The sequence below is a fragment of the Vulpes vulpes genome, chromosome 10 (genome assembly GCF_048418805.1).
Source record: "Vulpes vulpes isolate BD-2025 chromosome 10, VulVul3, whole genome shotgun sequence".
Taxonomy (NCBI): domain Eukaryota; kingdom Metazoa; phylum Chordata; class Mammalia; order Carnivora; family Canidae; genus Vulpes; species Vulpes vulpes.
In genome coordinates this window covers 6056509-6075245 of record NC_132789.1, presented here as the reverse complement: position 1 = coordinate 6075245, position 18737 = coordinate 6056509, and the positions used below count along the sequence as shown (strand labels likewise).

At 46.3% G+C, this 18737-nt stretch overlaps 2 protein-coding genes across 3 annotated transcripts in view; both read left to right on the top strand.

Annotated features, from left to right (window-relative positions):
• The window catches only part of ATP6V0A2 (ATPase H+ transporting V0 subunit a2), a 42324-nt gene extending 28326 nt beyond the window's left edge, over nt 1-13998 (top strand). For both annotated transcript variants that reach the window (XM_072725015.1, XM_026017076.2), the window contains exons 14-20: nt 2059-2177; nt 3027-3237; nt 5310-5429; nt 6978-7097; nt 9108-9225; nt 9659-9830; nt 10487-13998. In XM_072725015.1, coding sequence (XP_072581116.1) covers nt 2059-2177; nt 3027-3237; nt 5310-5429; nt 6978-7097; nt 9108-9225; nt 9659-9830; nt 10487-10586 — 960 coding nt within the window. In that variant the 3' untranslated portion in view covers nt 10587-13998. The remainder of the gene's footprint in view (nt 1-2058; nt 2178-3026; nt 3238-5309; nt 5430-6977; nt 7098-9107; nt 9226-9658; nt 9831-10486) is intronic.
• A 433-nt stretch (nt 13999-14431) lies between these two features.
• The window catches only part of DNAH10 (dynein axonemal heavy chain 10), a 134308-nt gene continuing 130002 nt past the window's right edge, over nt 14432-18737 (top strand). The window contains exons 1-2 of the mRNA XM_026017081.2: nt 14432-14689; nt 16556-16630. Coding sequence (XP_025872866.2) covers nt 14476-14689; nt 16556-16630 — 289 coding nt within the window. The 5' untranslated portion in view covers nt 14432-14475. The remainder of the gene's footprint in view (nt 14690-16555; nt 16631-18737) is intronic.

Below are 18737 nucleotides of genomic sequence, written 5' to 3'. Positions count from 1 at the left end.
AGTTGGTTTAGAGATGAAGCTGAGCTGTCCATTTGGGAAGCCAGAGTCTGTGCCCAGACAGGACGGGTGGGCAGGTGGAGCTGGCCCTTCAAGAGCCATGAAATGTAGCTGCTTCCTACATTTCTTCTTTGTATATGGGGATTATGATTATTTTTTTACCCTTCAATCTAGAAAGAAATTGTATGGAGTTTTAGAGCTTGAAAGGGAACTCAAGGTGATCAGGGTGCTTGTGGAGATAGTTGTTTGAAATGGGAAGTGATAGGAGAAAGGAAAGGAAGACGCAGCTGCAGGGGGCCAGGCCTGCTGCGCCCCACCCCAGAGCAGGCACGCTGCACAGCGGGCCAGCCCCACCCTCTGGCCTTCACCAGACTCCTTCCCCTGGACCTTCTGCCCACTGGGCCCTTCCCCCAACGGGCTCCTCCCACCAGGCCCTCACCTCTACACATCATTTGTGTAAATCGGTGGTATTGTCTTTCATCTTCATATAATTGGAAATGTGAAAAAAGTTTTATAACAATTCTCTTAAGGCATAGCATTTTGAAGCCCGATTCCCAGTAAATGTGGCCTTACTTTAAAGAAGAAATGTTTCTGAATAAAGGCACCAAGGAAGAAAGTTCAAGTGGGCGTTTTGAGGGGGAGGAGGAGACTGGGGCATGGTACTGCTTCTTTTTGCTACAATTTAATTTTAAAAATGGGCATTATGTTCGTAAAGCTCAAATATAGACCCACGCATATACTTTGCATGTGTCCGAGATCCAGCTCTTTTGAAAGGTCTCCTCAAAAGAGGAGACCTCTTACTTCCTCAGTCCCCTTGCCTTCCACCTGGCAACCACTGGGGTCAGTTTCTAGTGTCTCCTTCCAAGTTCGCTTGTTTGTTTGTTTCTTTTTTAAAAATTTATTTATTTATTCATGAGAGACACAGAAAGAGAGGCAGACACATAGACAGAGGGAGAAACCTCCTTGTGGGGAGCCTGATTGCTGAACTCTATCCCTGGCCCTAAGATCTGACCTGAGACAAAGGCAGATGCTCAACCACCCAGGCATCCCTCCAAATTTCTTTATGAACGTACCAATACATCGTTCTCTTCCTCTTTTTTGTTTAAAAGATCTTTCTGTACCCAGTTGCTTTTAGCTTAGTGATCAAAGAGGGACTTCCATGTCATGCTTGGCTATGTTATGCTGTTGCTAGTTTTCCTACATGCCACGTCCCTGGAGTGACCACTGCCAGCAGGCTATTCCGTGGACCCAGACAGTCAAGCTTAAGTTAGCCTTAATATTTCTCTCTAAACTCTTATTTTCACTTAAAAAAACAAATCTTTCTGTCCAAATAGGCCCTTTTCCCTTTTCCTAATCTCCCTGAGTGAATGACTGTAAGAATTATTTTTTCGAGAGTGAGAGAAGCAGTCGCAACAGGACCCGGAGAGGCTGGGGCAGGAGCCCCTAGAAGTTCAGCTAGAGTGCCCTGGGCTTTATCATCAGCACGCTTTGGCCATTTGTTGCACTTCTTCCTTCCTTCCTCTCTCCTTCCCTCTTTTTTTCTCTCTCTCCTCCTCTCTTCTCTTCCTCCTCTCTTCCCTTCGTTTCTATTAAACTTTATCATAAAATGCACATACACAAGAATGTATAAAACATGTATGTTCTGCTATAATGTGCATATTTGTATGGCCCCCACCCAGGGTAAGAGACCCCAGGACCTGGAACGTGCCCTGCTGGCATCAGCTCTCCCCAGAACGAAGTTTCCACTCCCCTACTCTGTGTTACTCTTTCTCTTGCCCTTTCTTTTAGCATTGCCTCAGAGGCACAGATCCCTAGACATGATTGTTTCATTTGACGTCCTTTGAACTTTATGTGAAAGAGTTGTTTGTAATAGTCTGTGCCCCTGGTTTAAGAAAATTGGGTTCTCAGATCAGAAGTGTCAGGAAGAAAGTCTGAATGTTGCTTTCTTTTTAAATCTATAGCTGCGTTTCTATTTAAAGTAGGATATTTGTCGAGTGTCATCTGTGTGTCCTAAAGCAGTTGAAGGAAGTTAAAGATGTCTTGTTTTGTTTTTGTCTTCAGATTTGGAACCTGGCCACAAATCGTCTCACTTTTCTAAACTCTTTTAAAATGAAAATGTCTGTGATTTTAGGAATTATTCACATGACTTTTGGAGTCATTCTGGGAATATTTAACCACCTGTAAGTACAGATTTTTTTCTAAAGCAGTATTTATAAGCCAAGTTTGGTGTTTCTTATACTTTGCTTCTTGAGGGTAGGCTGTATGGGTCTTAAAGGCAGCTGGTGTGGGTGGTGATATGTTGGTTTGATTCTGTTTTGATGATACAGGTTTGTGACTCTTTCAGTGATTTCATTTATTTAGCAGATATTTATTGAGTGTATAGTATATGCCGGGCCCTGGTCTAGGCTCTGGGATCGAGTGGTACTGAAGACAGAGACAGAGAACTCCTCATGGAGTTTGACATTCAAGGGAGGGAAGCATTTGTTCATTCAGATCTATTTCTGGAACTAATTTTTATTATACTCTTTTTGCGTTTTATACATTAGAGAACTTTTTGTTTGTTCACTAGAACTAGTGTGTGAAGAGGAAGAGGTATATTTTCTTCCTATCACTGGGCCTGATGGTAAAACACCAGCATTTTCACTGTGCTCACATCTCCTTTCTTCACGGACGTATCTGAATCCCGTACAAGTATCAGAATACGAAGGATGTTCTGATGAGATAGGCCTTGTCACAAAGAATTGAAGAGTAATTCTTTTTTTTTAAGATTTTATTTATTTATTCATGAAAGAAAAAGAGAGAGAGAGAGAGAGAGAGAGAGGCAGAGGGACACAGGCAGAGGGAGAAGCAGGCTCTATGCAGGGAGTCTAATATGGGACTCCATCCCAGGACTCCGGGATCACCCCCTGAGCCGAAGGCAGACACTAAACTGCTAAGCCACCCAGGCATCCCAAAGAGTAATTTACTTTTTATCTCAGTCCAAACTTGCTCATGGTTTGATCGATTCCTTTTTTTTTTTTTTTCCTTAGGCATTTCCGGAAGAAGTTCAATATTTATTTGGTTTCCGTCCCAGAACTTCTCTTCATGCTGTGCATCTTTGGATACCTTATATTTATGATTGTCTATAAGTGGCTGGTTTATTCAGCAGAAACCTCCCGAGTTGCTCCCAGCATTCTGATTGAATTTATTAACATGTTTTTATTTCCGGCTAGTGAAACAAATGGTCTTTACTCAGGGCAGGTAGGTAATGCTCTCTTCTACTCTTAGGAACTTAAAGGAAGTCCTTCTAAGAGCCTTGTTGTATTGATGATTGGAGGTGCTTTCCACAGGCTTCCCCAGCATGTAGGGGCTTTCTGTTTCTATGTTAGAAGACTGTGCCACCTGCTCTGAACGCTGTGCTGGGGCGGGGCTCCGATTGGACATTATAACCTGAACTTGTTGCCCCTTGGTAGCCATCAGAACTGCTGGGAAGAAAGTATTTCTGGAGGGTTTCTGAGGGTTGGCGAATTCCCCTGCTTTTTTAATTACTTTGAAATTAATCCCTAAGTCAGGACATCATGGAATCAGCATCTGGACCAGAACACATTGGCCCTCTCCAAAACTGGCTTTTCTAGAATTGTGTGTTTGTGTAATGCCACCTGATCCACACTGTGGCATGGTGGCAGAATGGGGGCTCAGGTGACCTGCTTGTGATCCCAGTGCTGTCACTTCCCCAAAATGGAACTGCAAACACATGACTAACTCCTTCATGCCTCAGTTCCCTCATCTGTAAAATGGGAGTAAAAATAAGACCCAATTTAGAGCATAGAGTTAATCCTATCAAATCCTTAGAAAATTACCTGGCCCCTGCCGGTGTTCACTAAATGTGAGCTTGTATTGTGATTATGTTGAGGGTCTCTGAGCTGTGTGGAATGCTACAGCATCCCTTCTGAAGGATGCTGCTGTAGATACTGTGTTCCCCGTTCCCAGCATCTGTGAGGTAGTGGAGAAATCCTCCCAGTCAGTGTGTCACAGCCTATATTCTCTTGAGCTGTAGATTTTGCTTTTATTTTTTAAAAATCTTGTTGATTCTGCAAATGGAGCATCTGGTTTTGTTTTCCACATTCTGTGGACAGCTAAGTTTTAAGTCAGATTTGAAGTGCATCTTGAAGCACCAGGGCTTCATGGTGAGTTACATGCATACTTCCTTTTTGAATTATTTGAGTTTTCAACTCTTATTTATATTTCTCCTGTTTGTGGTTTTTAAGTTGTATTTAGTTGTTATTTTGTAGAACCTTTATAGAATGGAATAGATAAAGGCATAGCAGGGAGGTCAGTGGGGCACAGGTGGCCTGGTCAAAGATCATCTCCTGCATGCCTGAATATATGCTTCCATGAATATTCTTTCTGAACTCAAAATAGCCCTTGAGGTAGATGGCATCATCCCAGTGGCTCAGTGCAGACCTGGTCACTCAGCTGCCAGGGGAGTCCAGATTTTAACCCAGTCTGATTGACTTCATAGCTCTTGACTTCTGATAGGACTCTGCCTGTGAACCCCACTTGTCTTAGCATTTTGGGGGCTGATTCATGTTGGTGGTGTGGTATGAGATACTAACACATAGCTACTACTAGCTCATACCCATGTAGTGTGCACAGCCCTGGGAATCTGTGTGTCACGCGGGGATGGCCACAGAGGAGGGATAAGCCATGGACAGTGTGATGCCTGGTCATTTGTTTTCATAGCCACTTACAGATCCCTTAAAACCATGCAGGCCACAGTGATTATGTTAGTGTGAACATGCTTTGCTCTCTATTTATTTTTAGGTAACTAGATATCTCTCTTTTTTAAGAAAATTCTTTTAGTTTTGTTTTGAATCCTCCTTTGGGATTTTTCTCTTGTAGAAGTGAATCTACTACTATGTGCTCACTTTCCTCAAGTAGTCTTTATAATGATGATAATAAAAAAAAAAAAAACAGAACAAGAATATAAAAAAAATGAAGAGCTTGTGTTTGTATTCGCCCTCGTACAGTGTTTTCAGAAAAGTATTAGCTAGAATTTGACTCTGTTGAGAATTTTCTTATTTCATCCTTACAGATCTGAACAAAATGACACTTTTCCCCCTCTGTCAGTAGTGTTATTCATCATTCCAGAATTCCACTAGGAGTTTAGGGAAAGATCTGCTGGCAGATATCATTTGACTTGTGTCTATCTTCTGTTCCTTGTTATCGTGAAGAAGGAGACCTGGTGTTTGGTTTTCACTCACTGAGTGCACCAGCGACCCTTTTTGCAGGTCTTGTGTCTTCCTTGACTTCCTTCCCTTCTGCGCCCACAGGAGCATGTCCAGAGATTGCTGCTGGTCATCACAGCTTTGTCTGTGCCTGTTCTCTTCCTGGGAAAACCGCTCTTCTTGTTGTGGCTGCACAATGGGCGCAGTTGCTTCGGAGTAAGCAGGGTAAGCATGGGCTTGGATGTGTATTTGTAGGTGGTGAGCAGAGTCTGGTTTTGGTTTAAAAAGAGGAGTCCAGAAAACACCTTTTAGAGGGTCTCAGTGTTTTGATTTAAAGCCAGAGCCTCCTTTATTCAGCCTCTGGTATTGCTTGTGCTGCAGAAGCTTTACCGCAGTTGGCCTGCTATATGTGGGCGTGTGGGAGTGGCTCCCGCCCAGTGAGCCACAAAGCTGCTGGGAGCTTGAACAGAGTCCTTCAGCACTGCTGTCATCATTAAAGGATTTCTGTTTTTAGTTTAAATAATATAACTGAATGATAGAAAACATGGTACGTAGAGAAAATGGTGCCCTCTCGTATCCCTCCGTTATAACCGGGGTTCCATTTTGTTAGATTTCTCTCTAGACTGTTTGCCAGTGTGCCAGCTTTCTCATTTAATTTCTTTAAAAATAATTGTGATAAACTGTACGTGAGCTGTGTGGAGTGCTACAGCATTTCCATTGTAACTTTTTGAGTGTATAATTCAGTGGCCTGGAATACATCCCCACAGCTGTGCAGCCGCTACCAGCATCTGTCTCTGGAACTGTTTCATCCTCTCAGACTGAGACTCTGTCCCCAAGAAACACAGACTCCCCATCCTCCTCCCCCAGACACTTGCAACCACCATTTTATTTTTTGTTGTTCTGGTTCGACTCCTCTAGGCACCTCCTATATGTGGACTCATACAGTATTTGTCCTTTTGTGATGGGCTTGTTTCACTGAGCACCATGCCTTCCAGGTTCAGCCATGTTGCAGCAGGTGTCAGAATTTTCTTCCATTTTAAGGCTCAGTAATACTCTATTGTATAGCCTGACCACATTCTTCTTAGCAGTTCATCCATCAGCAGATGCTTGGGTTGGTCCTTTTAGCTATTGTGAATAATGAATGCTACTGTGAACACAGTTATATAAAAATCTGTTCAGGTTCTTGCTTTCAATACTTTTGGATATGTACTCAGAAATGGAATTATTGGATTACATAATAAGTCTGTGTTTAATTTTTTGGGGCCCCACCACTCTGTTCTCCAAAATGGCCACACCATTTTATATTCCTACCAGCAGTGCACAGAGTCTTCTGGAACAGAGTGAACAGAGGTTCCAGTTCCTCCACATCCTAATCGATACTTACTTTTTTTTTTTTTTAAATAATAGCCATCTTAGGTATGGTATGTTTATGTTCTTACAAACAACTTTTTAATTTAATTTTTTTGATTTCAAGTGTTTATTTAAATTTTAGTTAGTTAACACATATGGTAAAATTGGTTTCAGGAGTAGAATTGAGTGATGCATCACTTTCATACAACACCTAGTACTCATCACAACAGGTATGCTCCTTAATATCCATCCCCCATCCACTTCCCTCTGTCACCCTTCTGTTCTCTGCCGTTAGGAGTCTCTCATTATTTATGTATTCTCAAAGAGCTGAATCATTAAGAGAAAGGAAGGGGCTCTGACTTTGTATTTGTCATGTCCTTGTGATTTTAAAGACAATGACTCTGTTCTTTTGGTTATTGTTAGAGTGGTTACACGCTTATAAGGAAAGATAGTGAAGAAGAAGTTTCTCTGCTGGGAAGCCAAGACATAGAAGAGGGAAATAACCCAGTGGAAGATGGATGTAGAGAAATGACATGTGAAGAGGTAATCTTCTCTGTTACTAACAATTTGCATTAGATAAGAAGCCAAGCTCTCCGGGTGCTTGACTGGCTCAGTTCGTAGCTCTCAGGAGTGAGTTCAAGCTCCACATTGGTGTAGAGTTTACTTAAAAAAAAAAAAAAAAAAAAGAAAAGAAACCAAGCTTTCAGAGAGGTAATCACTGTGAGAACAACAATAATAATGATCTTTAAAAAATAAAACAAAACCCGAAAGACCTGTCACACAAAGCTTCCCAGATGCTGCTCTATGGTCATCTGTCATAAGGGCTGTCATTTTGTTTTTTCAATTTCACAGTGGGATTTATAGTGTTAACATGACCTGCTGTCCTATGAAGTGACTTAAGGTGCCATGAACATTGCTTTCAGAAGATTCTTCTCTCAGTCAGAACTTTGTCATATTTGCAGGAGGAGACCTGATTCATACCACTGGCTCATTTCAGGCAGGAACAGTGTTGGCCTCAGGGTGATTGGTTTCTAGGTCTCCAATTTCAAGAAGTATGGGTTGGTTTTTCTTAGTTGGTTTGTTTTATGTTTTGAAGCCAGCCGGCCCCATGATTGTGGAACCTTGGTCACAGATAGCCCTGAGCTTATTTTTTCCAATCTTTTGGTCAGAGAGAAAAGCACTATTGGCTGATTGTTCTATTAGGAAGAATCCTCAGGAAGCACTGTGATTGCCTGGCTAGGGTCACTTGCCATTCCCAGACCAGCATCTGCTCAGTAGCCTGCGTGGACACCATAACCACAGACTGGGTCTTAAATGACAGATACTGACTGCTAGAGGTCCAGGTTTGAGCAGGTGGAAGCACTGGTTTCTCCCAAGGCCTTCTTTCTTGGCTTGTGAGTGGCTGTATGTGTCCTCACCGGGCCTTGTCCTCTCTTCTAAGGACACTTACCCTTACGACCTCCCTTCACTGTAATTACTCCCTTAAAGGCCCTGCCTCCAAACACAGTCACACTGGGGGTTAGAGCTTCAACCCATGGATTTGGAGGGGGATGCAGTTTAGCCCATGACAGCTGTGGCTGGGAGTATGGGGTGAATGGCAGGAGAAGCAGATCCCCCCTCCTTTTTTTTTTTTTTTTTAAATGTTTTATTTTTTATTTTTTTTATTTTTTATTTATTTATGATAGTCACAGAGAGAGAGAGAGAGAGAGAGAGAGGCAGAGACACAGGCGGAGGGAGAAGCAGGCTCCATGCACCGGGAGCCTGATGTGGGATTCGATCCCGGGTCTCCAGGATCGCGCCCTGGGCCAAAGGCAGGCGCCAAACCGCTGCGCCACCCAGGGATCCCCCAGATCCCCCCTCCTGAAGGGCGGGCGGCACAGTCCTGGGCAGACACAACTGAGCCATTTCTGCTACTCTGGTTTGCTTTATTTTCTTGAAACTTTATTTGGTCTTCCAATAAGGACTAAACAAAATTTATTATAATCTGCATTTTATAATTATGTAATTTAATGTTTTAATTTGGGACTATTAATAATTCATAGGATCATAAAAAAGATCAAGAAGCAGAGTTGGAAAGAGTGTTAGAGTCTTTTCCAGTGTTGTACAGCCTCTTTGCTGGCAGGGGCCCCGTTTCACAACTTCATTGTGGTGGGCTTGCATTTACCTGTTGGATGCACACATTTAGCCAGGGTCTCCAGGCTCGTGTCTGGGAAGCATCTGTTTTCAACTGGTGTTTTGTGGTTGCAGAGATGAGCTCCTGAGTCACATTGTGCCATCTGTGAGGGACAGTTCCAGGCCAGGTGCCAAACAGGAATCTGAGGCCAAGGAACTGGGATGGTGTGCTCTGTAGGTCATAGAGCTGGCTGTGGTGGAGCTGTGAGCAGAGCTCAGATCTTTGACTCACTGTTCTCACACTCCAGCATGTTCTCCCCAGAGTCTCAGAGGCCAGGTCTCTGACTGAGAGCGACGGAGTGACTGTGGACGAGATGTGTAACCTGTGAGAGCATGTAGGCAATATACAGAATCTAACACATATTGTGTCCTCTCTCCCAGTTTAATTTTGGAGAAATATTAATGACCCAAGTGATTCATTCCATCGAGTACTGTCTGGGATGCATCTCCAACACCGCCTCGTATCTGAGGCTCTGGGCTCTCAGTTTGGCTCACGCACGTAAGTTTTCACTTTTCACTTAGACCCAAACTCTATGCTGAGACACCCCATAGTGCCACAGTGAACCCCCAGGGAGCTGCTCTGGGACATTTTCACATTTCCAAGGGAAGCACGGTACCATCTTTCAGATACTGTGCCAACTAATATCGTGCTGGGGATAGAGCCAGCCTGACCTTGGTTTGGGTCAAGCTCTCTCCCTGGGAGGCAGGCCTCTGATTTTTCTGGCATGCCGCATCTTCCTCAGGGTTTGAGATGATCAAGGGCAGGTTAGCTTTTACACAAGAAGCAGATTACTTTTGAATTATGTAGGTGTGTATATTATTTTGTGGATAATAATTCAGAGTCATCAGAAGGAGACCCAGTTCCACTAGCTAATTGTGGTGACTCAGTGAGCATTAACAGAAGTGAAATCTGCTGAATGCTTCACCTGCAGAGTTGTCTGATGTCCTGTGGACCATGCTGGTGCGCGTGGGCCTCCGAGTAGACACCACTTACGGAGTCTTGTTGCTGCTGCCAGTTATTGCTCTGTTTGCAGTTCTGACAATTTTCATCCTTTTGATCATGGAAGGCCTTTCCGCATTTCTTCACGCCATACGCCTCCACTGGTGAGTTTGAAAGTTAACTTTGGAACTGTTATTTAAAAAAAAAAAAAGAACCCCTTCCCCACATGTATATATAACCCCACAAAAATCTGGCACTTAATTTAGGCTGGTTCTTCCCTTCCCAACGCTGGGATCTATATTCAGATCCCTTCAATTAAAATTGTATTTTGTTTCTGAAGTATTATCACTGACAAAGCAAGTTTATGGTTGTTGAATAACAGTATATTTAATAATTTTAATTCATTTGGGGTCTGACAGATTACTTTATCTTACTGTAAAATAAAATTCTTACATGTTTCTTAATGGTTTATAGTATATGTCAGATTACTTGTCTGTGTGTGAAGATACCAATGTGGGGAGAGAGATTCTGAATATTCATGTGTCTGTTTGTAGTGTGTGAGGTGGTGTGACGCTTCGTGTTTCCATTACACATCGAGAAAGGCAACTTGGGGTAGAGTGTGTGCATGTGTAGATTTTATTTAAGTAAAAACATTTGTGCCAAGAGAGCATGTATGGAATGGAAGCAACTTTAGCACAGGAAGCCACCTCCCCCGCTTTTTTAAAACTTATACGTGTTGTTTGAAGAAACGTAGGAAATGTTCTTCACAATCTTTCATTAATAAACTGAAATCTGGTTTTTTTTTTCTTTTTTTTTTTAGGGTAGAATTTCAGAACAAGTTCTATGTTGGTGCAGGCACCAAATTTGTTCCTTTCTCATTCAGACTACTCTCGTCCAAGTTTGGTGATGACATGGCATGATCGCATTGCTGTATCTGACAAGCTGTCAAATTTATGGAGAATTATCATGTTACAGAATTTCACTTATGTCAGATTTACAATAGGAAAAATTCCGTCTTCATTGATTGCCTTATGATATAGCCAAATAATTCTGTAAGATATACCTCTTCCACATGTTAAATATTTTGTAAAGTTTATCAATTTCAGATATATAAATTTCTTTCAGTTTTTATGATGAGCAAATAGATGTTAATGCCAAAAGTTATGTTAAAGATATTTTTAAAAATAGAGGCTTGGGGGAGAGAAGCGGTTTTGAATGGTTAATTGAAACTGGTCTTAGATATTCAGTTCCTTTTCACCTTATTAAAACAACAAAGAGGTAGTCTGTCACTTGACGTTGTCAGATAATATTTTCCAACTGCTGAAGTTAAGTATAGTTTTTTAAAAAAAATTTAATGACGGATAATCAAAAAGATTCACATTCTGGTTAATTAAAAGTATGTAAACATTTTTTTATTGTATGCTATCTAGAACTGCAAGTAAGGGATTGTTTCTACAATTTTGTCTTGTTTTAATAATTGGGGAAAATGGGATGAAATAATGTACAACAGATGGTTATCCCACTTGTATATTTTTAAAACTGTTCTTCCTGTTATCCTTATGTAAAACCGATTATGATAATTGTATGTTTGAGAGGTAAACTGTATACTGAGCCTTAAAACCCAGTATGACTGGAGAAGATACAATATGGATGTGATTTGAACTTAGAGACCAGCTTGGCTAATGTAACTGAACCAGAAGGGGTTTATACTGAGTGAAAGGAAGATAAAAAGTAGTATTTTGTGTATTTTTATAACAAAATATAAATTGAGTATTTTAAAGAGATTGCAGCTGTCCTTGAGAACAGTATAATTTTTTACTTTCAGACTAATTCTAAATAAAGGTCTCATAAAGGTATTTAGAGTTAATTTAAACTTTCAAACACTGGATCAATTGAAAATTAATTCTTAGAATCTTTAGTTTAAATCCATCTATTCACTTGAAATATAGTTTTGAATAAATATAGGTCCGTCCTAGGGAATATTTTAATTTGTGCAGACAGTCCTTGACTTCAATGGTTTAGTTTAATGAATTTTGAATTAATGATGGTGTGAAAGTGATACTGCATTCAGTAGAAACTGTAGTTGGAATTTTGAATTTGACTTGTCCCGGGCTCGCGATCTGTGGCCCCATCCTCTCCCCTGATGCTGGGCAGTGGCTGCAGCACTCCATCAGCCACATGGTCACGAGGGTCACTGACCACTACCACCTGTACCCAGCACTTCATTATAAAATAGGCTTTGTGGTAGAGCTCACGTTGGTGCTCTGAGCACGAGTAAGGTGGGCCAGGCTAAGCTGTGTTGTCCCATAGGTCAGTTGTGGTAAATGCATTTTCAACTTTGAATATTTTTAACTTATGATGAGACCCCATCGTAAGTCGAGGAAGATCTATTGTCTTGTAAATTATGTTCATTTTTCATATTTTACTGTAACTGATTGTAGATAATTATTTTCAAAAAGAAATCTGCTGTGTTCTCACTTTCTTAACATTTTTGAGAAACTTTCGAAAAGGTCTGTCCGTGTACTCTTTCACCTGACTGGTGGTAATGTTTGGAATTTTCATTCTAGCTGAGCTTATGGTAGCATTGAATCTAAGTGTATCTTTTCAGAATGTCAAGACCTGTTTGCTGAGAGGCACGAACTAAGCACCCCGACATAATTGGGACTCTCCCATTACACCTTTCTAAGTGTAGGAGGAAATGTTCCATGCTGCTCTTCTGTGAGCTGTTACTGAAAGCCAGCCTGGAGTTACTAGGTTTTGTCCCTCATATTACAGTATCAAGCCTAAACTATGCTGATGAGACTCTGGGATGTGATTCTGCTCTCAGGGTTCATTTTCCCTGGGAAAGTGTAATGTTGGTTGGACACTTCTGTTGGGAGAAATGCAAAATCTCAATAATGCTGCCGAGGTTGCAGACTTGTCCCTGAAAAGTTGGCATCTTTATTACTTTACTCCCAAGTATCTGTGGTAATAAAAGGGTAACTGATTCATCCCTAGGAAAACCCTGATTTCAGAGCACCATTAACTGATTAGTAAACAAGAGGCATGCAGTGTCTGCTGAAAGTTTTTAGGGTCCCCTTTGGTGACTTGTTATGGTCCAGTTTGTAATTCTAAGTAACACCTCTTATCAGGATATAGAACAGAGAGGGAAGAGTCATTTTTTAATTGAAACCTATGCAATAGTTATGTATCCTATGTAATTATATAAAAAAATGTCTTAGCGGTCCTAACTTTTATGAAAGAACTCTGTAGAAATAGAGTTCGATGGTGTCTTTTAGGCACCAGGGGAAATTTTATTTTTTTCTAAAGCTATAGGTTCCAGTGTTATGTTACCAGAGCAGTTGCTGTGCTTTGTTTTTAAGCTGTTTGGTAGAACTATTACACATACAATTTTTAAGACAGACTTCATTCCCTTAATAGCAAATATCCAGAGGCAAAATGGTCAGTTATCATGGTGATGTTACATATCTGCTTATTTTCCTGCAGAGAACGTTCATGATAAATGGCATGATGGCCACATTTTCTAGTTTTCATCCAGGTGTTCACTCCATGTGGAATCCTAAAATAAAAATCCAAGGGATTTCCTCAGGAAACAATTTGATTTCATCCTGCAAGGCTAAGGATGAGTATCCTTGTGGTGACATAATTGTGATAAGGAACTCAAGAGGGTGTTCTGGTGAGGATCATGGTGAGCTTTCCATTCATTGTGGATAGGACCTTGAAATGAATCACCTTTCACTGAATGTCACTCTGCCCTCGTTTGTGGAGTAGGTATTTTTATAAAAACATTCTGTTTTGTTTTCATTCTGCTGTAGTTTAATAAGCCATAGAATATAGCATAGGTAACTCAGGATGTTTATGAATTAAATATTCAGACGTTTTAGGGCCTGATTCATTTTGGAAAACAAAAACAAAACTTCTATTAACTGTTCTGCAGTCTGCATTTAAAAACAGTAAATTTCCTCTTAAAATTTTAAAGCCAAATTTGCTTGCATGCCATCTAGTGTATCTCCAGTAACGTTATTAAGAATCTTAATTCAAGATGATGAAAGTGAGGCAGTGCCAAGTAATAGTTTTCCAACAGCTAGGTCATTGATGCTGAGCTTTGGTTTAGAATTGTAAGAAATACTTCGAACATTCCACTTGTTCCTTGATGGGAAAATCCAGTGGGAAGGCTAGGTTCTTAGGGTCGGCCTTTTTCTAAAGACTCAACTCTGTGAGGGGGAAACCACAGTCGCTAAAAGTGCCACAAATGCACAAAAGGACAATTTTGCATCTTCCTATCAGTACTGGACTTCTTTTACTAATGAGAAATAAATATATTTTTTAAAACATGGGTGTTTGCTCTATTACGCCCTGGTTTTGGCTGGAAAGCCAACGCACTTGGCCCCTTTCCTGATCGCAGACGCCAGAAGTCACTTGTCGCTTCTCGGGTCTCCCTCCTTCTGATGCCGCGTGCGAGGAGGAACCTGCCCCCGGGAACTCCAGGCGAGCTCTTGGCTCCTCTGAGGCCCCGAGATCCACAGTGCTGGGGGCCCCGGCGGTCGGCCCCGCCGCGTCCGTCACCTCGCCGGCGGCCTCGGCCTCCTCAGGGGCGACACGGGCGGGACAGTGGCCCGGGGTGGAGGGGCTCCCGGGCGGCGCTCCCAGGTCCGCAGTCGGCGGCCGGGAGGAGGGCGGGCGCGTCCGGGGGGGGGGGGGCGGGAGGCGGGACCCGGCGGCCGTTGACCCGGCGCCCGTTGGCAGGGGCGTCGTTGCGGGACGCGGCCGGTCTCCGGGCTCCCGGGGCGCCGTCGGGGCTGCGCGGCCATGGACGACCTGCGGGTGCTGTGGATGCGCGACCGCGTGTACGCGGCCTTCGGCCTCACAGACCCCGAGCTCTTCGAGGAGCTGCTGAACCGCGACGACGGCAAGGTCGAGGACCTCATCCTGCACTTCCTCAACCAGACCAGCGATGAGGAGGCCGCCTCGACGCTCTTCTTCTACCGCAGGGCGGGGCCCGAGGAGGCGCAGGCGGAGACGGGTGAGCCTCCCCGCGCAGCCCGCTGGGTGCCGCGCTCTGCGCCGCGGTCGCCGTCTCCCTCCCCAGGGGCCCCGGGTCCGCTCCTGGACCCTAAGGGTGCTCGGGAGTCCGCTTGGCCTGCGACCTGCTTCTGTCTCTGACGCGCTTCCCCTTCCCTCCCCTGGGGCTCTTCTCACCGTCCTCCCGTATTAAGACACTTGGGCAGTGTTAGATCCTTTGCACAGGGCCCTGGTCTGTCGCAGGACCTGGAATGGGGCCAGTTTCTATTTCTGTCCCTGCCCCCAGGCAGGACTTCTCTCCTCCCAGTTAAAAATTATACGAATGCAGACAAATAGATGCTGGCGAGGGTGCTGGTAGGAAAGAGGGTGCTGGTGTCTGCAACTAGCAGCGGCAAGCCCAAGATGCTGTCCTAATAGCTAAGCCCCTATTTCTTGAAATAAGAAAATGCAATCATGCTGTATGTATTATGTAATCATGACTCATTACATCTTACGTCATGACCTTAAATTTTATTTATTTTTAAAAGTTTTTATTTATGTATTCATGAGAGACACACAGAGGCAGAGACAGACATAGGCAGAGGGAGAAGCAGGCACCCCTTGGGGAACCCGATGCGCGACTGATCCCAGGGCCCAGGGATCCCGACCTGAGCCAAAGGTAGACACTCAACCAGTGAGTCACCAGTGCCCCACGACTTTAAATTTTAAAAAATGACAAGTATTACTGAAGGGCATTCTTTTAAAAATTCACATGACATAGAATGATATAAAGTAAAAAGTGGAAAAGCAAGCCTTCACCATACCTTAAGTCCTCCTCCCACTCCTTTACCCTTTCCAATAGGTAACCACTATTGTTAGTTTGTTGTCTATCTTGCCAGATCTTTGAATCAATCAGTCGATCTATCATCTCTCCCTACATATATATAACGCTAATACATAGAGTTTCTAAAATCAATCATAACTATCTATATATGTATTATTTTGTGATTTGTCTCCCTCAAATACATCTTGAGAAATTTTCATGTCAATACCTATAGATCTACATACCTTTATAGGTTTTAAGTATATCGATAGACCATGTTTTATTTATCTATTTCCTATTTACCTTTCCATAGCATTTTTTTCCCCACAAAGTAACAATGCACACCTGTCTTCACACGGTGTATCTCTACAGTGTAGGTTTATAAAAGCAGAGTTGCTGGTTTCCTAGGTGTGTGCATTTACACCACAGATAGGCTGCCAAACTGCTCTCTAGAAAGGCCCTGCCAGTCCACACCCAGCAGTGGCCAGGCTCCTGTTAGCCAAGGGTCTTGCCAACCCTGGATACTGTCAATCTTTTTAATATCTGGTGATCCCACATATGAAAGGGGGCTGCACTTGCTTGATCTATATTACATTTTTAATAATAATTAGTGGAGTTGAGCCTCTTTCTTAAGCTGGTTGGTCACTTATATTTCCAGGGGGGCTGGTGGAACCATCCGATCACTCTGGGACCTTGACCTTCATCTCCTGGGGGAACTTGGTGTCGCTTAAAGCTGTCTTTGGCACCTGGAACACTTCGGGATGACTGTGTTGGTTCAGAAGTTGGCGCCAGTCCACGAGGGCAGGGAGGGGTGAGCAAGGAGGCAGAAGGCTCCAGACGGCAGGTGGCAGGTGTAACAAGCCCTAACAGGCCCGGGAACTCGCACCTGAGGAGCAGGCGCCCCTTCTCCCTCCCCCGCCCGCCAGCATCTCAGGGTCCTCAGGGTCCCCGGAGCTCCACCCAAGGGCGGGCCTCCCGCGTCTCCCCGCGACCTCCCCCGGGGTCTCGCGCGGTGGGATGGACGGACACGTGTCATTTTTGTCTTCCCTGCTCGCGGCGGTCAAGAGGGCGACACGCCCGCGGCGGCAGCGGAGGGCGGCGCGGAGGAGGCGGAGGACGCGCCGAAGGAAGAGACCGGGGGTGAGTCAGGCAGGGGTGGGGGCGCTGGCTGGGGCGGGCTCCGGGTGAGGAGGGGGCGGGCTGGGCGAGCGGTGCGGAGTGGGGTGCCTGCTGCGGGGGGTGGGGTCCGCACACTGCTGCAGCCAGACCGCGCCCTCACACGGGGCAGCCGCCCTAGGCCCGGGGCTGCGCTGAGCGGCCGTGCGGGGGGGACACGTTCCCCTAGAGCATCCGCCTGGCTTGACGCGCACCCCTGCCTCTCTGCCTCTGGGGGTCAGTCTTCCAGCCCGTTCTCTCGTGGAGGACGGCCACGGGGAATAGGGGCCAGCCTCTCCACGACCTCTGCTTTTACATACGCAAGACCCTCTTCCCAAGGAGAGTCCCGTTCCGAGGGTCTGGGCTGCGCGAATTCCGGGTGCACTGTTGCACCCGGTATAGCACAGGACGCGGACCCCCCATCACTGTGCAGGCACCGGTGTAGCACAGGACGCGGACCCCCCCCACATCGCTGTGCAGGCGCCGGTATAGCACAGGACGCGGACCCCCCATCACTGTGCAGGCACCGGTGTAGCACAGGACGCGGACCCCCCCCACATCGCTGTGCAGGCGCCGGTATAGCACAGGACGCGGACCCCCCATCACTGTGCAGGCACCGGTGTAGCACAGGACGCGGACCCCCCCCACATCGCTGTGCAGGCGCCGGTATAGCACAGGACGCGGACCCCCCATCACTGTGCAGGCACCGGTATAGCACAGGACGCGGACCCCCCCCCCATCACTGTGCAGGCACCGGTGTAGCACAGGACGCGGACCCCCCCCCCCCATCACTGTGCAGGCACCGGTATAGCACAGGACGCGGACCCCCCCCCCCCATCACTGTGCAGGCGCCGGTATAGCACAGGACGCGGACCCCCCCCCCCCCATCACTGTGCAGGCGCCGGTATAGCACAGGACGCGGACCCCGCATCACTGTGCAGGCACCGGTGTAGCACAGGACGCGGACCCCCCCATCACTGTGCAGGCACCGGTGTAGCACAGGACGCGGACCCCGCATCACTGTGCAGGCACCGGTGTAGCACAGGACGCGGACCCCCCCATCACTGTGCAGGCACCGGTGTAGCACAGGACGCGGACCCCCCCATCACTGTGCAGGCACCGGTGTAGCACAGGACGCGGACCCCCCCCCCCCCATCACTGTGCAGGCACCGGTATAGCACAGGACGCGGACCCCCCCCCCCCCATCACTGTGCAGGCACCGGTATAGCACAGGACGCGGACCCCCCCCCCCCATCACTGTGCAGGCACCGGTATAGCACAGGACGCGGACCCCCCCCCCCATCACTGTGCAGGCGCCGGTATAGCACAGGACGCGGACCCCCCCCCCATCACTGTGCAGGCGCCGGTATAGCACAGGACGCGGACCCCCCCATCACTGTGCAGGCACCGGTATAGCACAGGACGCGGACCCCCCCATCACTGTGCAGGCGCCGGTGTAGCACAGGACGCGGACCCCCCCATCACTGTGCAGGCACCGGTGTAGCACAGGACGCGGACCCCCCCCCCCATCACTGTGCAGGCACCGGTATAGCACAGGACGCGGACCCCCCCATCACTGTGCAGGCACCGGTGTAGCACAGGACGCGGACCCCCCCCCATCACTGTGCAGGCGCCGGTATAGCACAGGACGCGGACCCCCCCATCACTGTGCAGGCACCGGTATAGCACAGGACGTGGACCCCCCCATCACTGTGCAGGCACCGGTGTAGCACAGGACGCGGACCCCCCCCCCCATCACTGTGCAGGCGCCGGTATAGCACAGGACGCGGACCCCCCATCACTGTGCAGGCACCGGTGTAGCACAGGACGCGGACCCCCCCCACATCGCTGTGCAGGCGCCGGTATAGCACAGGACGCGGACCCCCCATCACTGTGCAGGCACCGGTATAGCACAGGACGCGGACCCCCCCCCCACATCGCTGTGCAGGCGCCGGTATAGCACAGGATGCGGACCCCCCCCCATCACTGTGCAGGCACCGGTATAGCACAGGACGCGGACCCCCCCCCCCCCATCACTGTGCAGGCACCGGTATAGCACAGGACGCGGACCCCGCATCACTGTGCAGGCACC